Raw genomic sequence first — 12,662 nt, 5'->3', positions numbered from 1 at the left:
GAAATGCTGTTTTTATATCAAATTGCATTATTTCTAAATTTTGTTCAGCAGCTATTGATAAAAGTGAACGGATAGAGTCATACCTGACAGTAGGTGAGAAGGTTTCATCATAGTCGATCCCCTTCGTTTGTGCATAGCCTTTTGCACACAGACGAGACTTGTACCGTGGACCTGTTGGCTCATCCTTTATTCTGAATACCCATTTGCATCCAATCACTTTGGCATTTTCAGGTTTCTCAACCAATTTCCATGTCTGGTTTTCACTATGAGATTGTAATTCCTCACTTATTGACATTTTCCACTTCTCAGAATCAGCTGATGTAATTGCATCATTGTAGGTTAAAGGTACATCTAAAGTTCCTTCATTATAGCATAAATATGTTCCAAAATCTTTTAATTTAGAGTGCAACTGTTTATTTCTTGGTCTTAATGTTATGTTTGGAACGGGCAGGTTATTAATATTTGTATCTGGTACATAAATACTGTTTGACGATGAGTCATAAGAATCATATTCATCATAATTACTCACTGTGTTTGTGGAACTTGACTTTGTGCTGTCTGAAGGAAGCTCTTCATCTAGAGACTCGTCCTTTGCTTCAGTTAAGTCCACCGGAACATAGTTTCTTGTTACAGTTGATTCTAGGAAGACTGCATCTCTGCTCTTCACAACCAGTCCAGATGTAGGAATGACAAACCTGTAACCCTTGGTATTAGTACAATAACCAGTAAATATTGCTTTCTGTGCTTTTGGATCCCATTTCTTTCTTTTCTCTTTTGGTAGGTGTACCACCGCTTCACATCCAAATACACGTAGGTGACTAACACTTGGTTTATTTCCCGTCCATATTTCTTGAGGAGTTTTATAATCTAATGACTTAGTTGGTATTCTATTTAGTAGATAAGCAGCCGTATGGATAGCTTCCGCCCAGTATCTTTTAGATAATTTTGCATTAAGTAACATACACTTTGCTTTTTCCACTAATGTTCTATTAAGTCTTTCAGCGACACCATTTTGCTGTGGTGTATAGGGCACAGTAGTTTGATGTATGATTCCATTACTTTTTAAAAGATCAGAAATATTCTTATTAATATATTCAAGGCCGTTATCAGTGCGGAGACATTTGATTTTACATTCTAATTGTTTCTCTACATGTTGTTTAAATTCTTTAAATTTATCAAGCACCTCTGATTTGTGCTTTAAGAAATAAACAAACACATTTTTTGAAAAATCATCGATAAAAGTGAGAAAGTACTTAGCTCCACCCAGAGATTCTGTCTCCATGGGCCCACATACATCGGAATGCACAAGTTCAAGGAGTTTTGTTGCTCTTGTTCCTTTATTTTTGAAAGGCAACCTCGCTTGTTTTCCTTCTATGCATGTTATGCATGTTAAATTGTTATCACTTTTCTTTAGTACTTTCATACCTTCAGTATTTTCCAATAATTTATCTAAGTCACTGAAATTCAGGTGACCCATACGTTGATGCCACAAATATGCATCATTTTCTTCAACATCAGATATGTAGGCATGCCCATTATACATATTTAGTCGATACATGTTGTTCACAGCTGTTGCTGTTGCCACAATAGTTTTATATTTATTCAGAATAACACATCCCTTGTTATTAAATTTGACTTGACCACCATTTTTAATTATTTGGCTCACAGATAATAAATTTGTAGCCAGCTCTGGCACATAAAGAACATTCCGAAGCAATACTTTTCTGCACTGACCGGTTTCATCACAAACATCTAGATTTAATTCCCCCGAACATTTCACAGACAAGGATTTATCATTAGCAACGTTGATTGTTTTTATTAATGGGTCTTGTTGATGTGACAAAAAGTCAGCGTTCTTAGTCATGTGCATGGAGGCTCCCGAGTCAACATACCAGGCATCATTCTGTGCAGTTGTCGCAATAAATACAGCAGCATATGATGAACTACTGGAATTTTGTGATACTTCTTTATTTTTCAATTTGCATTCTGGGCTTTTGTGTCCATATTTATTACAGGTGTAGCACCTAGGTCCTTTAGAATGCCTCTTGAAATTTTTCTGAAATTTTTTGTTAACTGCAAATGCATTTGACTCATATTCATATGGTCTGACATCCTGTAATAATTTTGCCTTTACAGAATCTGAAGTAATAGTTATGCCTGAGCTTTCAATGGCCATTATCATTGGTTTGTAGCTTTCGGGCAGACCTGAGAGCAACATAGTACCTAGCCACTCGTCGTCCACTTTGAAACCAATGTTTCTGAGTTTATGAGCTGTGTTCATTATTCTGCTTACGTACTCTTCTACATTTTGACATTCAGTTAGTGACGTATTACATAAGTCACGCAGTAGCCCAACTCTGCGTGTCAGCCCAGAGTCATCAAATGTTGAGGACAATTTATCCCAAACTTCTTTGGCGGTGCGAGCCTCTTGGATATGCACATAATTTGTGGGATCAACTGAGAGGATTATCTTAGTTCTCGCCTTAGTATCTCGTTTTGGATCTGATTCCATGTTAGATTCTATGCAGTCCCACAACTCCTCATGTTGTAGATATGTTTGCATTGCAAACCGCCAAGTTGCATAGTTTTCCCGACCGGATAGCTTTTCAATTAATGCCAATTGATTATTTGTTGCCATTTTGTTTGAATTTATTCACTTTCAACACAAAAGTTTGTATTAACAAAAGTCACGTTGCCGGTTTGAGGTTAAGTTCACATATAATGTTTTGATCACTGATTTTACAACGAGATTTCGCACTTTCCTTGTTTCTGAGCTATCTGGGCCCATAACCTGATGGGGTTAATGAGTTACAAGCACTGATTACTTCAAAATTAGTTTATTTCTAAGTAAGAATACCGGGAACACATGCAGTCGCTATAATGTCACAGAGCAGAGAGAGACCATAGATTATACACCGCAATGGAAGGCACGCAATTTAGAATAACACAGATAATTAATAAATTTACTTTAACAAGTCTTCAACATAATTTTCACATAAAAACTTTGATATTTCTTTTATGTCTGTAATGTTCTCAAAAGAAAAGCCTTCTGGTAGTACCAAGGGTTCCGTTAGTATGGTATCTGGATGTTTGATAATATCATTTCCTTCACCAACTTCTACAGGTTGTTTACTCCAGAATTTATGATTTGGATTCATGAGGGATTTAGAAAAAAATATTTTTAAAAGCTTGAAATATTGTTTTTGAAAACGACAGAATTTTTTACTCAAAAATTTAGTTGTATATTTCATACAACACACAATGTTTTTTATAAAATTAAAATTTTTTATTTATGTTAAATTTGGACGATTTTTGACATCTGTCATAGTTTCGACATATCTCCCATCGTTTCTGCAAGAGTTAGGAGCCGCCAACAAATTACAGACATCTATTTCGTTATAATAACCAATTCTTGGTCACTATCAGCTAAAGTACAAGCTAAAGTACAAATACTAACACATCATACATCTCAGATGTTGTATTAGGCAAACGCTTTCCAAATTTAAGACATAAATTCTTCGAGTTTTTTATTCGAGTTGTCGAACCAACACCTGAAATCTTCCAATCATCCGTCACGCCCGGATTAAATGTAGGCCGGATATGCTGTGAATCGGCCATTAGTTCATTATTCCACGATAAAGAATGTCCCATCATCGTAAGAATTCCTCCTAAAGTAGGTTCATACCTGAATATATTGTCTTGTCTGTTAAATTCTGTTGTCTTGGCGAAAACTAAGAATTCTCCTGAAATTCTTGGATTAGTAAGAGTAAGTTCATATTTTCGATCTTTAGTTAGTATTTTAATGTCTTTATGAACATCAGAAGTTAAAGCATTTAAAAATCCGAAGAGTAATAACAACATGTTTTCGTCTCAAAATGAATATTTAAAGGTTTCAGGAGAGCTGATCCCGTCATAAAACGTAGTAACAAATTAATAAAAAAAGATTGGATGATACAAATCATTCGTGTTTCATATTTAAAAAATTGTGATGTTTTAAGTGAATTTGTTTCAATTGAAAGTAATAGCCAAATTTAAGTAAAAATTTACGTCTTATAAATGAGTTGTTTGCTTAATTAAATTATAAAATTAAATGGTTTAAATGGAATGCTACTTTTCATAGAAATCATGCATGTTTTAAAAGTGTTTTAATGAGATCAAATTCATTATTTAATGACATATCAATGATTTATTCAGGCTCAATTTTGGTCTAGATTTTCCCAGGTTATATCTTATTTTTGCTAAAATTTTTCACCTTTTGGGATTCCATAGACAACATATTTTAAGTTTTCTTGAGAATATATGATTAGATATAAGCCTTAGTTTACCTGTTGATACAATAAATTTCCTAAAAACTAACATAATTTTAAATATGATGCCTCCTATAATTAAGAATGAAAGAAAAGGTTTTTAATCCGGTCTCTACTAATTAAATACATTTAAAAATTTGTAAACTATTTTTTTAATTAAATTTTATTTATTCCTTTAAAAGACTAGCATTAATACCACTATCAACCACAAAGTCATGGTTAATAATTTTAGGTCCAGTTCCTGCTAAAAATCTCTTCATTTCGGTTGAATTTGTTTTGTAGTGGCTTTTGTTAGATGGATGTTCCCTATCTACCAGAGTCAGCAAAACGTCTTTTTCTTTTTTACTTCCTGCAACATCTCTCTGGAAATCGGAGATATTCTTTCTGGCTTTATCTCTTAAGCGCTCATAATCAAGTTCATCGTCTGTTGGTTCCACTTTAAGATCAGGATCGGATTTCGATTTCATTCTTTGAACTTTCTTTTTCTTTCCTGTCTCTTCGGAATCATCAGTATAATCATCTCTGGTTACTTGAGTAAAAAGGAACTTCTGATTGGGAATTTCAGTATTACACTGATGTGCATTCACAAAATATCCGTTTGTCTTAGTATCAAGGGAACCAGCTGTAAGACATAAATTATTATCAGTCACAAACTTCGTTTTACCATCTTCTCCGATCTCTTTCCAATCGATAAATCGGACTTTGTCAACACACGTAGGCACAATGGGAGAGTTTTCATCTACTTTACAAAGTGCTTTGTCTCCACCAATATAAAGTCTGTACTTCTTAGGATCGTATCTTATTAAACTATCACTTTTATTCTTTCCGCTGTAAACTTTTGGATCAATGAACCTCACAGAATTATCCGCCATCAAAGTAATTCTAAGACTTTTAGATTTAAACGGTACCAAAGTACCTTCTTTTGCGAAAATTATATTCAAGAAGATTAATCCTAGTATCATTATGTTTGATTCAATTTTTTCTTTTATATTTGGCTGTTTCATTTTAATCATGTTTTGTAATTGTTTCATTCATTGTGATTCATGTTTGTAAAGAATAGTCAATTATAGTTTTGATTGTGAAACAAGTAATAAAATGTATTGTATAATAATAATAATGTGTATATTAAAGTAAAGGGAATGTATTTTACTATAGTCAGTGTGTAAATTAAAGTAATAAAATTTATTTCACAATAATAATGTCTGTACAAATATTTTACATTAAAAATGGCTTTGACCTTATCTAAATCCCTCTCCATAAAGTACATTACAAGAGTAGTTTCTATTAATATTTTTAATTACAAGATATTTTTTTGATTCAACACTCCCATATTTTTTTTAATTTTTTTACCCCACAAAAATGAATAAGGGCAAACAAGATAGCGGAGCAAAATACATTAAGATTCAAGTTATAGGAGGAGAACTTCCTGGTCCAGTTTTAGCACAAAGGGCTGGTTCTTTTGGTATTCAGATTAAGAAAGTTGGAGAAGACATTAAGAATGCTACTGCTGAATTTAAAGGACTTAAAATTGTTGTTGAACTTGCAATCGAGGCTGGTAAGGTAGGGATTGAATTACACCCATCCACTTCCATTCTTCTCATAAAAGCCCTTAAAGAAGTCCCAAGAGACAGAAAGAAGGTTAAGAATATTAAGCATGATGGAGATTTATCACTTTCTGATGTCATAGAAGTGGCTAGGAAGATTAGATTTAAGAGTTTTAGTAAACAATTATCTGGTACAGTTAAGGAGGTCCTTGGTACTTGTTATTCTATTGGATGTACTGTTGAGGGTAAGACCCCTAAGGAAGTTACTCAATTAATCAATTCGGGGGAAATTAGAATACCAGTTGAATAAATTAATTTTATTTATTTTGTTTTTGTCTAGGGGTAGCCTTTTTCCCCTTTTGTTTTATTCTAATCAAAATGGAAAGTGTCATATTTAAATCAAGTGATCAACTAAATTTAAAACTACCGATAATTTATAAGAGTTAAAAATCTTAAAAAATATCTTAAAAATAGTTTAATATCCTTTAAAATTAATAAGTAAACCAATTTATTAATGATTTTATGAATTTTTCGAACGATCACATTCTAATATTTGATGTATTATTTCTTGATGAAACACAGAATCGACAAATAATAACTGTAGGCTTCCCCGGAAACAAAGCGAAACACTTTGATGAGTCAACTATCTTTATGAAGAGAATACCAGATCAAAAGGATAAATTTAAGCGATAAATATAGATTTATAATAATTCAGATTTAGATAATAAATTAGTTAAATTATAATATGTTTGTTTTACTTCAATACTAATTTTTAGCCCAATCATTACTTCTCCTGACTATTTATTTGTAGATATTATAAAAGTACAAGTAAAATAACTTCTTTAATCTTTATATTATAAAAATAAAATTTTGGAGTGTATGTTTGTAATGTTTTTACCCAAAAACTGAGCAAATTTTTATGGTACATACTTGCAAGTTATGTAGCTTATCTAGCAGAATCACATAAGCTAAAGCGGTATAGCCTATAATCTACTACTACAACAACAAATTTTGATAGTAACCCAGAATAAACCTATAACTAATTACACTAGCTTTCATTGATTGATAGTACAAAACTATCAGATAAGATAAACCAGTCCTTCCGCAAACAGATTGTGTATCGAGATTTGACTATAACATAATGCATGTTATTCAATATACATAATATGTATTTTATAGTCAAATCTCGAAACGCAATCTCAAGGGATGCATATCCCAAATATGGATTTTTTGTAGTGATTTGTTTCACAGAAATGGCAGATCAAATCTGATGTTAACAATCTTGTCTGAATTAATCCACATTAATAGTTTATTTGCATGTTTTTATCTGGGAAGTAGGTACACACTTTTAGTGGAGTGTAGGATAAATAAAACAAAAAATTAAGACAATAATTTATTCGTTGTTTTTATACACATAGAAATTCATCTAACATTTTTGACATAAAACATCTGAAATTTCACACATATCTACTACTTATTTCTTTTAATAGACAGTTCTTTAAAACAACAGCTTTTAAGTAAATAAAAATATGTATTGCGTCTGCAAAAAAAGTATAATAATCTATGTTACAAGAACTTTTTTTCTACTTTCACATCACTACCATGATAGTCGTGAATAAAAGCATGCCTTAAGTATTTATAGTTAAAATTGTAACTATAATATTTCATGAGCTTTATTATTTATTATACATCTTATACGAGTAAGTATTTCTGTATAAAATGATACTTATCATATCTATAGAATCTCAGATTTTTAGTTATTTTGAAGTGAAACTTCTTTATCGGGGTTGGAAAAAAAATTAGTGTAACATTTTTCCGTTACGCGCCATCTTTTTCTTATCCCTACCACGCGTGATTCGTAAGTTGCATTAGTAAATTATTTTTTTGAAAAATAAGGTCTTAAAGAAGTTTCACTTCTTACGTGTGTACACTAGTACACGCACACATTTTTTTTAGCTTTGGTACACATACCTTAGGCTTTAACGTGAAATATCACTTTTGAAAGAAAGAAAGAAAGAAAGAAAAAACATTTATTTCTAGAAAAAGGTACACACACAAGAAGAAAACACAAAATAGAACAAGAAAGAAAGTACGATACATAAAATTAGACATAAAATTAGACATCATGTTCGCTGAGAATTCCGTACCGTGTGTGCACTGCATTTCCAGAAAAGGGTCTTGACTCAGCTTTCTGCCATAGTCGCAGCAAGCTGCGACTACAGCGCTGGTATTCTGTCAAGACCGATTTGAGGGTGTGCTTTCGACTTTCCACTGCTATATAATAATCATAATATAGATAGTAAACAGATAAATATAATAATAATAATAATATAATAACATAATAATATAGATAATAAACAGATAAATAATACAAAATAATAGATAATAAATAAATAGATAAATAAAAATGAATTTAAATAATAAGTTGATCAGTTTATTAGTTTAGTTTATTGGTGCTTTAAATACTATGCTGTTACTCTACTGTTCTGCCAAAAGTAGACGTTTTAACTGTTGTTTAAAAGTAATTTTGGAACGAACTTGACGCAGAGGCGGCGGTATATTATTCCAACATTTTGTGGCACAGTATTTAAAGCAACCACGAAAAGCCATGCTACGATGCTTCGGCACTGAGAGCACATCAACATTGGGTCTTATAGGATTCCGGCTTGTGTCCTTACGCCAGACTAGCTTCTCAAACAGATACAATGGGCGTTTAGTTTTGAGAAGATCAAACAAGAAGCATGCTATGAAAAACTTGTGCCTATTTCTCATGTTGAGCATCTTTGAAGAGTTCAGAAAAGGTGTTATGTGGGACCTGGCAGGAATGTTAAAGCAGAATCTGGCACAGGCGTTCTGAACTCTTTGCAAAAGCCTCCGTGACCGTGTGATAATGAGACCAATTTAATAGTTTAATTAATAATAAAAGCAATATCTTAAACTTAGTTCGATGAGAGAGCTCCGCGATTAATGGAGTTATATCGGATTAAAACTATATTATTAACCACAAAACAAACTTTCGCACTGTGGACGCCCTCTGCCCCACATAGGGGCCATAGGACCTTAAGTTAAGTAAGTCAACCACAAAACAATTTAAACACAGTCTAACTTTAAACCACCAGGTATCTGTCACTCATTAGAGTGACTATTAACTATTAAGTTGTCTATGGGCTGATTTTTCAATTGTTGGTTAAAATTTATTCATCGAATAACATATTAAACTACTATTTCAAAAATGTATTCTAATTGTCCGTATGTCATTTTTAAATGTTTTTGTTTTTTGGACGACTTTATTGGACGGATAAATTTTAACCATGGATTGAAAAATCGGCCCTATTTAGCCCTAAAGTTAAACCCTGTCTAAAGTTTTTTGTGGTAAGACAGGATATTTTTTGACATGAGTCCTGTTGAGATTTCGACTCGACTTATCGTAATTGACACAGTTAAACAGGACGAATAAATATTGACCATTGATTGCTATGGGGTCTATAAACCCATCGTATATTTGCATAACAATTTTTTTCAAAAATATTTAAGGTAGAAATGGACTGTTTAATTTTTTATTAAATATGTAAGTTACATATCGTTTCTGTAAATTTTGTTTTGTGTGCATTGTACAATAAAGTGTTTTCTATTTCTATTTCTATTTCTAAGTGGGTAGGTACTAAAAACCGTAGATATACCTAAGCAATCTTGGCAAGGTCTTATAGTGAAGTAGAGCAGGCTCCAAGGAGATGTTCGTTTGCAAAAATAGCGGACCTAAATCTGACTTCTGATATATATTGTATAGATCCCAGACATCCTATAGACAGATGTTGCCAACCAGTTTTGTGGTCCCCCTCCCCCCACCCCGGTAATTAAATATGGCATACAAAGAATAAAATAAAAATTTCCAAAACATGTCGTGCGTGGTATCAAATGAAAGAGCTTATTGAGTAGATCACGAATATAAAGCATACTATAACATTACTTACACTTTCTCTAAGATTTTTTAGAAAATTTACGAAAATGCTCCATTTTTGAGTTAACTTTAAACCACTATAGATTGAAAACTCATGAATATATTTTTTAAATTCTTATTTTAAATAATTAACAATAGTCCATTGTTTACGATTCAATAGTTCGTACAGTGAAATAGTTGCATGGGGGAGTGGGGTAGCATTCAAAGATGGCGAGTATATTTTCAAGTTTATGCCAGAAATAAAGGCCAAATACAAAAATATCGGTGTCAGGGCTTAGAATAATTAACTCTGCAATATGGCAGAACATTCTTGAATCAGCCTCTGTGTGATTAGATTTCAAATCGGTAACTTCAGTGAAAGTTGCGCCTTGCAATTTAAAACACTTTGTGGGGTCATCAAATCCACCACATACATATAGCTCACTTATTACAAACTATTGAATCGTAAACAATGGACTATTGTTAATTATTTAAAATAATAATTTAAAAAATTTATTCATGAGTTTTCAATCTATAGTGGTTTAAAGTTAACTCAAAAATGGAGCATTTTCGTAAATTTTCTAAAAAATCTTAGAGAAAGTGTAAGAAATGTTATAGTATGCTATATATTCAAAAAGCTCTTTCATTTGATACCACACACGACATGTTTTGGAAATTTTTATTTTTTTCTTTGTATGCCATATTTAATTACCGGGGTGGGGGGAGGGGGACCACAAAACTGGTTGGCAACATCTGTCTATAGGATGTCTGGGATCTATACAATATATATCAGAAGTCAGATTTAGGTCCGCTATTTTTGCAAACGAACATCTCCTTGGAGCCTGCTCTACTTCACTATAAGACCTTGCCAAGATTGCTTAGGTATATCTACGGTTTTTATTATTTTTGTTGTCGAAGTGACATCGACATCATGATCTCTGAAATTTTCAAATGTAGGTATCAAGGTTCATGAGATCAGAGATACAGCCTGGTAGCAGATGGACAGACAGCCAGTCAGTAATATAGTTCCCTTTTTACCCTTTGAGTATAGATTCTTAAAAACAGAAAATTATCATTGTTTATAAATTTTTAAAACAATAATATTCAAGATCTGTAGAACAATTAGTGTAGAACCTACTATACTATCTCATTAAACATGTAAGTATAGTAATAACTAATAAGTATTTATTTATAATGATTTTTTATTTCATTTAGCTTTTACCAATGTTGTACCTAATAAAAATTAAGTCTGAATAAAATGTACCTACCTACCCTCTTCAAATATTTATATGATTTCGAATCAAATTGGAATAATAAAAATTAATAATCAACAAGCATTCAATGAGAATTTTATATATCAATATGTACTTACTTTAAAATATGCAATATGTAAAGTTATCTAACATTAAAATATATTTTAAAAAATTATATGAAAGCAATTTAAATAATTTGTATAGCAATATACCTACCTAAATCATTTGTTTCTACTTTATGAATATTATTACTAACTAGCTGTGCCCGCGACTTCGTCCGCGTGGAATAGTGACTGCATAGTAGTTACTAATTAACTTAATTATTGAGTAAACACGTACTACCATAAATAATTAAAAGAACTGATAGTAAAATTTATTACCGGACTGAGCTAAAAAATAAAAAAAATAAATGACTAATTAATTTTCTACGTATTTCTTTTAAATTATATCATATTATTTTTAAGCACCATGGGGGAGGCGAGCAAATGTCTTCCTTCCTTGTATGGATGTTATTAACAATGTATCGTGCAGCAACTGATCAGCTTACTCGATACTCAGTTTTTATCAAATCCAGCACTAAATCCAAATCAGATCTTTCCTGTCTCACGTCTGTGGTAACTAAACCGCTTAGACCGTGCAATAAAAATTAAATAAAAAAAAACCCAACGCAACGAAGAAAAGTGCATAGAAAAAGGAATAAATAATTTCACAAACTTCCCGACGATCTTTAAAAATAAATACCATTTTAAATAATATTTATAAAAAAAAACAAAGTCGTCGGGGCTGCCATGCCAACATTATCATAATAATTAATATATCATATACCTCTAAATAAATATTTTTTTTTATAATGGTACATAATTTTTAAGATCGTCGGGAAGTTTGTAAAATGATTTATTCCTTTATCTTCGTTGCTTTGGGATTTTTTTTTTAATTTTTAAATTTTTAAACTTCGGTTTCTTATTTTCATGTAATATTTTCAAGTGAGCGAGACTGAACTATCAAAATATATACCTCCATATTACATTCCTACATAATATTGATATCTATAAGTTTGTTGCTCCTTGACATCTTTTACGTTGGGCCGTAACCGTGCAAAAATTGTAATGGACCACAGTGGCAAAAGAAGTGGTATATTTATGAAAAAAAAATTCCAAGGGCCAGGCCTATATGGCTTTGAGTAGAGTTCAAAATTTCCAGGGTGTGGCTATCCTCTCGCTCCCATATCTCCTCTTCTTTCACAGACTTTCAACCCTTCCCTTTCCACCCCTAGTAAATGGCAGAACCGATTTTGATGTAAACCATATCTATTTGTACCTATATGTACATTGTGCACGTCATATCCTGTCGTTTGATGCTCCATTTGGTTTATTTATACCCACAAGACTATTCACAGACTCAATGACAATGAACTGACTTTAAACGAAAATATGGAAAAGCTGAACAAAATATTCGAATCAGTTTCTGAAAATACGAATAAACTACAAGTCAATTCTCATCTCGCTATGACGTTTAGTGCTCTCGAAAGTTCCCTTATGATTTTAAATTCCAATCTTAGAAACTTACTTGATGCTATTCTTTTTGGCAAATTGAATGTAGTTCATCCTTCGATTTTAAGTCC

General features: G+C 32.0%; 3 protein-coding genes across 3 annotated transcripts; 1 reads left to right on the top strand and 2 right to left on the bottom strand.

The window, feature by feature from the left end:
* Positions 1 to 369: 369 nt before the first annotated feature.
* LOC123704893 lies at positions 370 to 2,967 on the bottom strand. The gene is made up of 2 exons (XM_045653388.1): positions 1,832 to 2,967; positions 370 to 429 (listed from the first exon to the last, which is right to left on the bottom strand). Exons 1-2 carry the CDS (start codon positions 2,636 to 2,638, stop codon positions 427 to 429), a joined length of 810 nt encoding a protein of 269 aa, XP_045509344.1. The 5' UTR covers positions 2,639 to 2,967; the 3' UTR covers positions 370 to 426.
* A 1,507-nt stretch (positions 2,968 to 4,474) lies between these two features.
* Positions 4,475 to 5,338, bottom strand: LOC123704857. Its single transcript, XM_045653346.1, has one exon. The coding sequence runs from the start codon at positions 5,336 to 5,338 to the stop codon at positions 4,475 to 4,477; it is 864 nt and encodes a 287-aa protein (XP_045509302.1).
* A 23-nt stretch (positions 5,339 to 5,361) lies between these two features.
* LOC123704890 (60S ribosomal protein L12-like) lies at positions 5,362 to 6,259 on the top strand. Its single transcript, XM_045653386.1, has one exon. It carries the CDS (start codon positions 5,667 to 5,669, stop codon positions 6,159 to 6,161), a length of 495 nt encoding a protein of 164 aa, XP_045509342.1. The 5' UTR covers positions 5,362 to 5,666; the 3' UTR covers positions 6,162 to 6,259.
* Positions 6,260 to 12,662: the final 6,403 nt, after the last annotated feature.

This window comes from Colias croceus, chromosome W (assembly GCF_905220415.1).
Source record: "Colias croceus chromosome W, ilColCroc2.1".
Classification (NCBI taxonomy): domain Eukaryota; kingdom Metazoa; phylum Arthropoda; class Insecta; order Lepidoptera; family Pieridae; genus Colias; species Colias croceus.
This window is presented reverse-complemented; position numbering and strand designations above follow the sequence as displayed.